This window comes from Nicotiana tomentosiformis, chromosome 9, assembly GCF_000390325.3.
Source record: "Nicotiana tomentosiformis chromosome 9, ASM39032v3, whole genome shotgun sequence".
Lineage (NCBI taxonomy): Eukaryota > Viridiplantae > Streptophyta > Magnoliopsida > Solanales > Solanaceae > Nicotiana > Nicotiana tomentosiformis.
Genome location: NC_090820.1, coordinates 72,211,604 through 72,224,056, shown reverse-complemented (window position 1 = coordinate 72,224,056; position 12,453 = coordinate 72,211,604). Strand labels below are relative to the sequence as shown.

General features: G+C 40.0%; 2 protein-coding genes across 4 annotated transcripts; both read left to right on the top strand.

Moving 5' to 3' along the window:
- Positions 1 to 1,428: 1,428 nt before the first annotated feature.
- LOC104100271 (pentatricopeptide repeat-containing protein At3g48810) lies at positions 1,429 to 4,318 on the top strand. Of its 3 annotated transcripts, none has more exons than XM_009607475.4 (2): positions 1,429 to 3,874; positions 4,035 to 4,318. In XM_009607475.4, exon 1 carries the CDS (start codon positions 1,785 to 1,787, stop codon positions 3,759 to 3,761), a length of 1,977 nt encoding a protein of 658 aa, XP_009605770.1. In that variant the 5' UTR covers positions 1,429 to 1,784; the 3' UTR covers positions 3,762 to 3,874; positions 4,035 to 4,318. The 3 variants fall into 3 exon arrangements, with proteins under 3 accessions (XP_009605770.1, XP_018627652.1, XP_009605769.1); XM_018772136.3 differs by having other exon boundaries at positions 4,032 to 4,318; XM_009607474.4 differs by having other exon boundaries at positions 3,996 to 4,318.
- Positions 4,319 to 6,518: 2,200 nt separating this feature from the next.
- Positions 6,519 to 7,553, top strand: LOC138898960 (uncharacterized). Its single transcript, XM_070185070.1, has one exon. The coding sequence runs from the start codon at positions 6,519 to 6,521 to the stop codon at positions 7,551 to 7,553; it is 1,035 nt and encodes a 344-aa protein (XP_070041171.1).
- The last annotated feature ends 4,900 nt before the right edge of the window (positions 7,554 to 12,453 follow it).

The window sequence follows — 12,453 nt, the reverse complement described above, 5'->3', positions numbered from 1 at the left end:
AAATTATTTGACCAAATAGTGTCAGAAAGGTATCGATGACTTTCCGATGGGTTCCATCGATAATTACCGAGGGATTCTGTCGGTCGTTTTTACCGAGGAAAGATTTACTTACGTACCACTTACCGACGAACTTTCTTCGGGAAAGCTTTATTACTCAGGGACGTCCCTCGATAATTTGCGTCGGTAAACAGGCAATTTTTAGTAGTGCGATCGATCACACTTTCTATCGTCCGTAGCAAAATGCTATTTTTGAAAATTTCAAAATGGGGATAGTTCTAACCTAGGACAATCTTGTACTAACACGTTACAAAAAGGAATTTTTTATGATATATAAAATTAGGATTATATTTACCCCGTTTAGCTATATTTTACTATTTAAAAAAGTAACTATTTTATTTTGTACAAAATATATATAAATTCGGTCAAAAGCTATAATTAATATATGTACAACTTGAATATAATTCTTTTTGTTCAGAATCAGGTCAAAGGCTATAATTTATATATAAATTATATACAACTAGTATATAATTTTTTTGTATAAACCTAGAATTTACATATAACTTATATACAACTTGCATATAATTATATTAGTTGTAATTTATATGTCGTTTATACACCCGATATACAAAAAATCTACAACTTATTTATGTCTTCTTATTCTAGTTTCAATATGTAATTCCAACCAAAATCAACTCGAACCTTCACCAAATTCTTTTAAAATTGAGATATAGACTACGAAGAATACTCCAAATTATTTGCAGCAAAATCCAATCCAAATAAATAACAACTTTACAAAATTCAATTTTCGAATTCAAAGCTTCGAAACTTTTTAATGACGGTCAATGTAATTTAAACTCATGTCTTCACGTTTCATCATTCCCTAATCGTGATCAATCATTGACAACATAGACATACAAGCAGCTACCTCTAATCAACAAAAAAGAAAAAGAAGATAGAACTAGTTGCAAACTGAATGCGCGCGCCCCCACACAAAAAAACAAAACTGAAAAAGAACTTAAAAATTCGGATCACCCACTTGAATCACTCGGTCAGTTTAAATTCTCAACAAATACGATCAAAGAATTGCAAATCAAAAGCTCAAAAATCAAAAACGAATAAAAGCTGAAACAAATAAACTACTAATGAAGAAAATCAATGATACGAAGATAGAGGGTAAGGGTAGCAGGTGAGAGAGAGAGAGAGAGAGGGGAGGAATAGAAAAGAATGAATTCTAAACTGGATAAGATTAGCATCTAATACATTGTTTTTATATAAATAATAAATTATATATATATACTAATGTAATAAAGTGATAATCTCTCTAAAAGAGATAAATAAATTTATAATATAGTATAGATAGGAGGTAAAAGTTGCTTACAAAATCCATATGCCTAATCCCACCATTGGGGTCAAAAGATAAAGGTTGTTTCTGGGTCTCCATTGGGCCGATTTGCTCTCACCCTTATTTAGGCCTTAACATTTTCGGGTCGTAATGTTCCGACTCTTAACGCCTTAACGGACGGTCCGGCATTCCCCTAACTGCTGGAAAACGTGAAAATCAGTAATTTGATCTCAATTTCTTTATCCAGTATGGTTTCTCTACCGAAAAACTCAGTATCAACTTCTTTTTTAGATTACTCTTCTAATTATTATTGGTTCATGTTGTGCTTTTGATAACCTGATTTGAGTCACTCGGATTCTTTTTCAATACCCAGTTGCTGGTTAGTTCCTACTTTGGTTTCTTCTTGCATTTAACATTGATAAATTTTTTCTTTGATTGTACTATGTACTTGAAAGAAGGATGCTCATTGCTGTTAAAAGTCCACAAAAAGTCTGTTCCTTTAATCCTCACTGTTTATAAACTTAATGGTCAAAATGGTAAAATCCCAGTTGAGCTCAAGGAATCTGATGTGTTGAAGCGACTGAAATATGAAGAAAATATTTCCACTGCTTTAGAGTATTTCAAATGGGTTGCCAATTCAACATCTTTCAAGCACACCCCTTTAACATATAAAATAATGATGGAAAAACTCGGGCAGCAGAAGGAGATGGACAGTGTTCAATACCTTTTACAACAGATGAAATTGGAGCGTATTAGTTGTTCCGAGGAGATATTTATCAATGTGATCGATTCGTATAGGAGAGCAAAGGCGCCAGAGCAAGCGTTGAAGACTTTCTATAGGATACAGGATTTTGGGTGTAAGCCTACGGTCAGGATATATAACCATCTCTTGGATGCATTGCTCAGCGAGAATAGGTTTCACATGATTAATCCTATTTACAGTAACATGAAGAAAGACGGGGTTGTTCCCAATGTGTATACCTATAACATTCTTCTGAAAGCATTGTGCAAGAACGATAGGATTGACGGAGCTCAGAAGTTACTTGTGGAAATGTCAAACAGGGGGTGCTCTCCTGATGAAGTGAGCTATACAACAATTGTTTCTTCCTTGTGTAAACTTGGTAAAGTAAAAGAAGCTAGAGAACTAGCGATGAGATTTACTCCTACTGCTCCTATTTATAATGCTCTAATAAATGGGCTTTGTAAGATATATAGTACTAAGGAGGCAGTTGATTTGTTGGATGAGATGGCTGACAAGGGGGTTGATCCTAATGTCATCACGTACACCACGATTTTAAATGCATTTGCTGACCAAGGAGATATTGGTCTTTCTTTTGCCATGTTGAGCAAGATGTTTGTTAGTGGCTGTTCTCCAAATATTCGCTCATTTACCTGTTTGATTAAGGGAATTTCATTGAGGGGCAGACGGCATGAAGCTCTTTACGTGTGGGATGGTATGATCAAAGAGGGAGTTTCGCCCAACGTTGTAGCATATAATGCACTTCTCCATGGTCTGTGTTTGGCTGGTAATATGAATATGGCTCTGTCTGTTTGTAATGCGATGGAGAGAAGTGACTGCCATCCTAATTCGACAACCTACAGCACCCTCATTGATGGCTTTGCTAAATCTGGAGATGTGATTAAAGCATCTGAGATATGGAATAGGATGATCACTCTTGGTTGTCGTCCAAATGTTGTGGTATATACATGTATGGTTGATGTACTCTGCAGAAATTTAATGTTTGAACAAGCTTATAGTCTTCTAGATAACATGGTAATAGAAGATTTCCCACCAAATACCATTACTTTTAATAAATTTATTAAAGGTTTGTGTTTTAGTGGTAGAATTGAATGGGCAATGGTGCTATATAATCAAATGGAAAGATTTGGGTGCTCAGGTAATACTGCCACATATAATGAGTTGTTGGATGGATTATTCAAATGTAACAACCTTACGGTAGCACTTGAGCTTGTTAGGGAGATGGAGGAAAACGATATTGAGTTTAATTTAGTTACATACAACACTATAGCATCTGGTCTCTGCCATATGGGGATGCTTGAGGAAGCTGAAGAAGTTGTGGCAAAAATGCTGGTTAGGGGAATTAAGCCTGATGTTCTCACGTTCAACATACTTATGAATGCATACTGTAAGGGTGGAAAGGTTGAATCTGGAAAACAACTTCTGAATGCTATGAGTCCAGTGGACTTGCGTCCAGATTTCATATCCTATACTTGTCTGATAGATGGACTGTGCAGTTGGATTGGTTTGGAAGCGGCAATCTGTTGCCTTCAAAGGATGATAAATGATGGCATTCCACCCAAGATATCTACGTGGAATGTTCTAGTCCGTCATTTGTTTAGCAAGATTGGTTATGGAAGTGCAGTAGAGCATCTAGAGAGTATATTGGCAGCAGATTGAAGATTGGAATGGTTGCACATAAAAGCTTTACTGTGGATATAAAACCAGTTTAATCATGGAGGGTCCATCTTCGGAACCTGCATTGATGAAGTGGCATGCATTATGCTCTGCAGGTACCTTTTAGTGATTGGTCATCCTCTTGCTGAAAAGGGTGCTGTAGTTATTTGCTTTTTCTTCTAACTTGCTTCGCCTGGTATATCCTGCTGATGCACTTCATTATTTTGATACTGATAGTAAAATTGTTTATATCCATTCTGTATCGGTTGGAAGAAGTTTCATGAGAAACCCCTACCTTTGGGGCATCTTAAGGAGTGCAGTGCAGAACCGGGAGCCAGACACATGAATTTTTGCAAGAGGCCATTATGTATGAGTGAGAAGGGGTGATTTGCTGTAAACGAACATGTAAGCCAAAATCTCATATACAACTTCATCACTGGCATTGGCTTATTCAGTAACATTACTTGTTTTTTTATCTTTTGACCCCTTTCCTGTCTGGATACGTGCCTTCCAATTCTGTTCTTAATTGGATAAAGCTTGAAATAGCTGTTGGTACACGATTCCATCTTGTGTCTAATCAGTGATTTGGATAGAACGGAACACAAGATGTTTTGAAGAGAAGCAAAAATCAGTCCAGACGATTAAGTTAGATTGAATCTTAGTTATTTCACTTTTGGTGTGAAAAGGAATATGCAAATGAGGTAGAAATTTCTTATTCAGAAACTCCGGCACTGCTTTTGTGCTTATTATGAATACAATTATTACCATTCAAAAAGAAAAAAGTATACAATAATTTTCTCTGCAAACGGAGTTAATCTCTCATTTATCAATGGAGTGCTCATATCATGGCCAATTATTAAACTAGCGTCTGCAATCCCTTTTAGAGGCCAAACGTCTCTACTGTAAGTTCCAAAAAAAAAAAAAAAATGGAATTCGAAGAAGTCAATGCAAAAGCAAAGCGAAAAAGATGAGAGCATAACAGTAGGTCTCCGGAAAATTCCAAAGTGTTCAAGGTCCATTAAATGATCATCAAGTGTTAAACGCGTTGTTTGCATGTTAACATGAATAAATTTAATAATATCATTTGCACGTGAAAATATACGTGGTAACATGTTTTGGAACATATTAAAGATGTTTGGAAGTGGGGAAAAATAGTTTGGAACAAGTTGAAAATGTTGACGGGAAAAGATGTCCAAAGTCGCATATTATTTGACTTTGATCGAGTATAACTCTCAGATTACAAAGTTTTTCATGGTTTTCAATTTTAAAAATTATAGCCCATTGAGTCTATTTTTCAATACCACAAATCGTTGTTAATACGAGCTTGGTATAAAAAGTTATGAGTATTTTACTGGAAGGTATTTGATAACATACAAAACGTGTATACGGTCGAAATCGAGCTCGCCTACGACATGGTAGGTTAGGCTCGGAATATGACAATCAAGGGCTGAAGATCGGCCCCAAATCCCACCAAGCTAGAACTCGTGGTCAGAACGCCTACATTTGAGAACACTGAGTTCGTGATCCCAGAATCGATCCTAGCCCCGAACGAGCTCAAAGAAACATTGTTAGCATAACCAACAGAAGACCCAAACATCAGTGACCGGTCGGATATTACAGCAGGAATCTCGGCGCGTATCAGTAAGGAACCGGCGTTCAGCAAATCAAGAGATTTTTACCTTTTATAGAATTGTACCCAAAGTAGGATTCCTCTACTATATAAAGAGGGGTCTGATAATTCATTCCACACATTGTAATACGCATTCCAAAGTAATACATTATTATTATTCTCTTTAAGCTCTTATTCTTCTGTGCCTTGATACCGATCGAAGTGCATTCAGCTCGAGGGTGGTTAATCTTCCAAGGATGAAATTGTCCAATTCGTGTGGTTTGCATTTACTTTATCGTTATTTATTTCAATTGCAATCTAATTCATCATTTTGTGTCAAGTTAATCCACGAATCCTTAAAACCACTTACAAATTCAATTGTTATCCGATTTTGAGGGTAAACAGTTTGGCGCCCACCGTGGGGCTAAGGATAATAGTGGTTATTTGATACAAATCTCCATAACACCTACTACTTTACACTTGTTCTTTTAAGTGTCTCTAATTTCACGTTAAAGCTCAAAATGTCAAACTCTCAGTCAACACCCCTACATGTTGACAATGAGTCTGGTCATCATAGTGAAAACAACAACATAGAGCCCGGTGATGAGGTACCGCCCGTTGATCCTATCGGAATTCCGGTCACGGGCCCGATTGATGCTAATTCACATATGGCTATCACAAACCTGCCTACTGATCCCGAGATAGCGTCTATGGTGGAGCCCGATCGGCGGCTCAAAATACACAAAACATTGGAGATGACGGGATCAATTTACGGGTGATCTTCGAAATGTTGCAGGCTCAACAGACGGCGATAACTTAGTTATAGAACCAAAGCCGCGCACCGAGCAGAATTGAACCCGATTCGTCCCGGAAAGTCATCCGCAGGGATGAACCGGTCACAGAGAGGTCGAATGAAAATGAATCGGGGACTAACCCCGAGATCATAAAGATGCTCGAGGAACTGACAAAACGGGTAGAATCAGGGGAAAAGAAAATCGAAGCTAATGACAAAAAGGTAGAAACCTACAATTCCAGGGTCGACCAAATCCCGGGCGCACCGCCGGTATTGAAAGGCTTGGATTCCAAGAAGTTTGTGCAAAAACCCTTTTCCTCCGAGCGCAGCTCCAAAGCCAATCCCTAAGTAGTTCCGCATGCCCGAGATCCCTAAGTACAACAGAACGACCGACCCAAACGAGCATGCTACCTCCTACACGTGTGCCATCAAGGAGTACGACTTGGAGGATGATGAAATCGAATCTGTCTTGTTGAAAACGTTCGGAGAGACCCTGTCAAAAGGAGTTATGATATGGTATCACAACTTACCTCCTAATTCTATTGACTCATTTGCTATGCTTGCAGATTCTTTCGTGAAAGCACACGCCGGGGCTATCAACGTCGAGACCATGAAGTCAGACCTTTTCAAAGTAAAGCAGAAGGATAATGAGATGCTTAGAGAGTTCATATCCCGGTTTCAAATGGAACGGATGGACCTGCCACCGGTCGCTGATGATTGGGCCGTTCAGGCTTTCACCCAAGGACTCAACATTCGGAGCTTGTTGGCTTCACAGCAGTTGAAACAAAACTTGGTGGAATATCCGGATGTCACTTGGGCCGATATCCATAATCGGTACCAATCGAAAATCAGGGTCGAGGATGATCATCTTGGGGCCATTTCCGGGTCCGTGTGTCCCGTCAGAACCATCGATAGAGTCAAGAGAGACATCGATCGTGAACCGAGATCAAACAGGGATCGGTATCAGCCATACAATGGAGACCAAAGAAGCAGTGGGTCCGGGCGGAACTCTATGAGAAATGAAAGGAGAAGTGATCGAGGTCAGGGCAACCCGGGACTCATGAGCAAAAACAACTTTGATAGGCCCGTCGGGCCTAAAGAAGCACCAAGATTATCGGAGTACAACTTCAATGTCGATGCCGCCGCTATTGTATCTGCCATTGGACGCATCAAAGATACCAAATGGCCTAGACCTTTACAGTCTGATCCATCCCAAAGGGATCCCAACCTAATGTGCAAATATCATGGAAATCATGGCCACAGAACGGAAAACTGCCGACAATTAAGAGAAGAGGTGGCCCGGCTATTCAACAACGGGCATCTCCGAGATTTTCTAAGTCATCGGGCCAAGAACTACTTGAGGAACAATGATTCTAATAAGCAGACCGAGTAGGAAGAGCCTCAGCACGTCATTAACATGATCATCGGTGGAGTCAACTTTCCCCAGGGTCCGATGCTGAAACGCACCAAAATATCCATCACAAGGGAAAAACGGACTCGGGATTATGTACCGGAAGGAACCCTGTCTTTCAACAATGAAGACGCTGAGGGGATCGTGTAGCCCCACAACGACGCACTGGTAATATCGGTACTCGTAAATAAATCTCGAGTTAAGCATGTGTTAATTGATCCAGTTAGTTCAGCCAACATCATCAGATCGAGGGTTATGGAACAACTCGGCCTACAAGATCAGATCATACCTACGGTTCGAGTCCTGAACGGGTGCAACATGGCGTGCGAGACCACTAAAGGGGAGATAACATTATCAGTGAACGTCGCTGGAACCATACATGAAGCCAAGTTCTATGTAATCGAAGGGGATATGAGATACAACGCTTTGTTCGGCAGGCCATGGATTCACAAAATGAGAGCAGTACCCTCGACACTGCACCAGGTGCTGAAATTCCCAACACCCGGAAGATTCCAAATAGTTTATGGGGAACAACCGGCTGCCAAGGAGATGTTCGTGGTTGATGAGGTGATCCCGGCATCCACACTCTCAACATCGGAGGATCCGAATCGGATGGTCAAAAACGAGGCCAAATAGCAATCACTGATATCAGCCTTGAAGGAATCGGAGGAACGAAGAGTAGATGAGGACGATGACTACGGAGTCCCCGGATCTTTCATAGCCTCCAATGATTCTGACGCTACAGAATTAACGGTCGAGGAACTGGAACAAGTCGTACTAAATGAACATTTGCCCGATCGAAAGGTATACCTGGGCACGGGGTTAAGCCCCGAGCTTAAGAAAACCTCATTCAATTTCTTATGGCTAACGAAGATTGTTTCGCTTGGTCCCACCTTGATATGACAGGGATCCCGCCGGAGATAACCACTCATAAGCTAAGCTTGGACCCAAAGTTCCACCTGGTCAAGCAGAAGAGGAGGCCCCAGTCCGAGGTCAAACATGTTTTCATCAAGGATGAGGTATTTAAACTCCTTAAAATAGGGTCCATTCGGGAGGTTAAATACCCGGATTGGTAGCTAACGTGGTGGTAGTACCTAAAATGGAAATAAATTAAGAATGTGTGTAGACTATAAGGATCTGAATAAGGCATGTCCCAAGGACTCCTTGCCTCTGCCCAACATCGATCGCATGATTGATACCACAGCCGACCACGAGATCATCAGTTTTCTCGATGCCTACTCTGGGTACAACCAAATACGGATGAATGAGCCTACTTTTGGGTACAATTCTCGATGCCTACTTTTGGTTGTACTCTGGGTACAACCAAATACAACCTAATCTGAATGAGCCTCGTTTCCCCTTTGAAGCTTTCCCTATGCGTATTTGTGGTTTTATGACTTGCGGGAATGATTGGTTTTGTTTCGGGGAGGTTTTGGAGTGATTTGGATCCTTTGGTTCTTGGTTTAGAAGCTTAAGTTGGAAATGTTGACCGGGGTTTGATTTTTGTGAAAATGACCCCAGAACGGTATTTTGATAGGTCAAATAGGTACGTATAGTGATTTTTGACTTAGGTGTATGCCTGAAATTGAGTTCAGAGGTTCTTAGGTTGATTTGGCTTGTTTTGTCGAAAGTTGGCAATTTAAAGGTTCGAAAATTTCATAAGTTTTACCGTAAGTTGACTTTATTGCTATCAGTTTCAGATTTTGGTTTGAGGACTTGGAATAGGTCCGTTTTTTCATTTTTAACTTGTCTGCAAAGTGTGGTGTCATTCCGTGTTGGTTTGATAGGAATCAGACGCATGGTGGTGTTACTTGCGATTCTTGAGTTCATTGTAATTTTCTATGTGTTATGGTGTCCGATTCGTAGTTTCAGATGTTATTTTGATGTTTTGATCGCGTGAGCAAGTTCGTATGATATTTTTAGACTTATGTGAATGTTTGGTGTGGAGCCCTGGGGGACTCATGTGTGCTTCAGACGCATTTTGGATTGGTTTGGTCATGTTTCATAGTTGTCGGTGCTGGGCAGATGTTGCAGGTCTCGCAAATGTGAGACACTGTTCGCATTTGCGAGGTGGGGGTCGCATTTGCGAGGTGGGCTGGGGGACTGAAGAGTTCGCTTTTGTGAACTTTAGATCGTATTTGTGATTGGGGCTCCTAGCTGGGACAGTCGCATTTGCGATTAATTGATCGCTTTTGTGGAACGGGGCAGATTTTGCAAATGTGAAGTCCTTGTCGCATTTGCGACATCCCCTGAGTTTAGCAGGCATCACTTTTGCGATGCAATTATCGCATTTGCGACATCTGCACATGAACAAAAGGTTAGGTTTAAGGGATTTGGCTTCAATTATCACAGTTTTGAGCCCTAGACTCGGTGGGCGATTTTGGGGAGAGATTTCCATACCAAACTATTGGGCAAGTGATTTTGATAAATTTTTTATTCCATAACATGATTTTGTATGAGATTTAACATTTAAATAATGAGAATTGAAGAGAATATTTGGAAATATTTACTATGTTTTGAAAAATGAAAATTTGAGATTTGAGTGTCGAGTTTGACTCGGGATTGAAAACAAAACGCATATGTGGACTCATGGGGCTATGGATAGTCGAGATCTACCCTTTGACTCGGGTTTTGACCGGGCAAACTCTGGGTTGACTTTTATTGGCTTTTGGAGAATTGTGTAAAGATCTTAACTTTAATTATCATAATTGGTTTCTCTTGCATTGTTTGATGATATTAGCTCATTTTTTGTTAGATTTGAGTCGTGCGATGGAGAATTTTAAAGGAAAAGCTATTTTTGAGTATTGATTTGTCCTAATTGAGGTAAGTATCTTGCCTAACTTTGTTTGGGTGAACTACCTCGTAGGATTTGGTCTATGTAACGACCCGACAGGTTGTTTTGAGTATTGTAGCCATATTTCCCCATTTATTGCTTATTCTATGCTCATTTGTGGTTATGTGACTAGCTGGGAAGGTTGGTTTAATTCCGGGATTATTTCGGAATGAATTGGGGCACTTAGTCCCAAGGTTGGAAGTTAAGTTGAAATAGTTGACCATATGTTGACTTATGAGTAAACGACTCTGGAATGGAGTTTTGATGGTTCTGATAGCTTCGTGTGGTGATTTTGGACTTAGGAGTATGTCCGGATATTGTTTTGGAGGTCCGTAGGTCATTTTGGCTTGAATTGACGAAAGTTTGAAAGTTAAAGGTTGGAAAGTTGAGAAGTTTGACCGAGAGTTGACTTTGTTGATACCGGGCTTGAATTTTGGTTATGGGAGTTGGCGTTGGTCCATTGTGTCATATATGACTTGTGGGCAAACATTGAGGTCAATCAGAGTTGGTTTGATAGGTTTCGGCATCGATTTTAGAAATTGAAAATCCATTAGTTTAAATAAGCTTGAATTGGGATGCGATTCGTGTTTTTGATGTGATTTGAGGCTTCAACTAAGTTCGTATGATATTTTAGGATGTGTTGGTATGTTTGGATGGGGTCCCGAGGGCCTCGGTTGTGATTCAGATTTAAATCGGATTGAGAATTTGACTTAAGGAATTTCTGTTATGTTCAATTCTGTTGCAACCGCACCTGCGAGGTTTTGGTAGCAAGTGTGTCACGCCCCAAACTCGGGGAGCGCGACCGGCGCTCAACCGAGTAAACCCGGCCGAGCAAGCCTATTAGATTTTCTTCTACCCAAACCTCATCCATGAATAAGGATAATACATATTTTCGTTAATTGGACAGTAGGGAGATCATGTACTAAATACTAAACCATTTCATTAGTTACTCCATTAATAAGCCTCAAAACACACATACTCACACCTTCATGGTTCAAAGTGGAACAAGTGATTTAATCACAACATAACTAGTTTAACATTCCTGACACCCATACACAACCCACACTTAGTCTACGGAGCCTCTAAAATACCAAAGAGTACAATGATAGTGCCGACAACAAGGCTCCGGCTATACCTCAAAACACGATAAAACATACAAAACAAAAAGATCCACAACCCCGAAATGAGATGGGGCTCCCCAAGTCAGCTGGGAAGAATGAGCACCGCTATCACTGGTCAATATCTTATGCTATGGAACCACCTGCATCCATTAAAGATGCAGCGCCCCCGACAAAAGGGACGTTAGTACATGTCGAATAGTACTAGTATGAAAACCAAACACCAATTTAAGAACTCGGAAATACAATATGAACATGATGAACCAGAGCGACAATAGAATAGCATAGATATCCGCTTAAACCAAAACAAGCTTATCAAGATTTGTCATTAACATTTATAGAATTCAAGATGAGATCCTCTGTAACCATTTCCACACAAAGCGGCCCCGCAGCCTCACCCCAATGTATGCGGATGGAGGTGTAATCACAATACCAAAACTCTACTCAAGCGGCCCTGCCGCCTCACCCCAATGTATGCGGGTGGAGGTGTAAACATAATACCCATTTTCATACAAAGCGGCCCCGCTGCCTCACCTCAATATATGCGGGTGGAAATGCATCAACGATACCAATACCTACACAAAGCGGCCATGCCGCCTCACCCCAATATATGCGGGTGGAGGTGTAACCCCAATCACATTCTCTATACAATTTGGCATAATAGTTTTCCACATAAATCACGACTTGGAATCATAACACGTAGATGCACAATCTTTGTCACAAAACTTATTCAGAATACTCAACTTGTAATAAATATCTTGGAACTTACAAGGATATTGGGGTTCCAATTCTTAAAGAAGAGTTTAGCCAACATACCTTAATTGAGCTTCCTTAAACTCTAAAATGATCCAGAATTTTTAGCAACTTCAATCTATTTTAGAAATATAACAAATTGAACCAAAATTAGGAAGATAATCATGGTTCTAGCTCA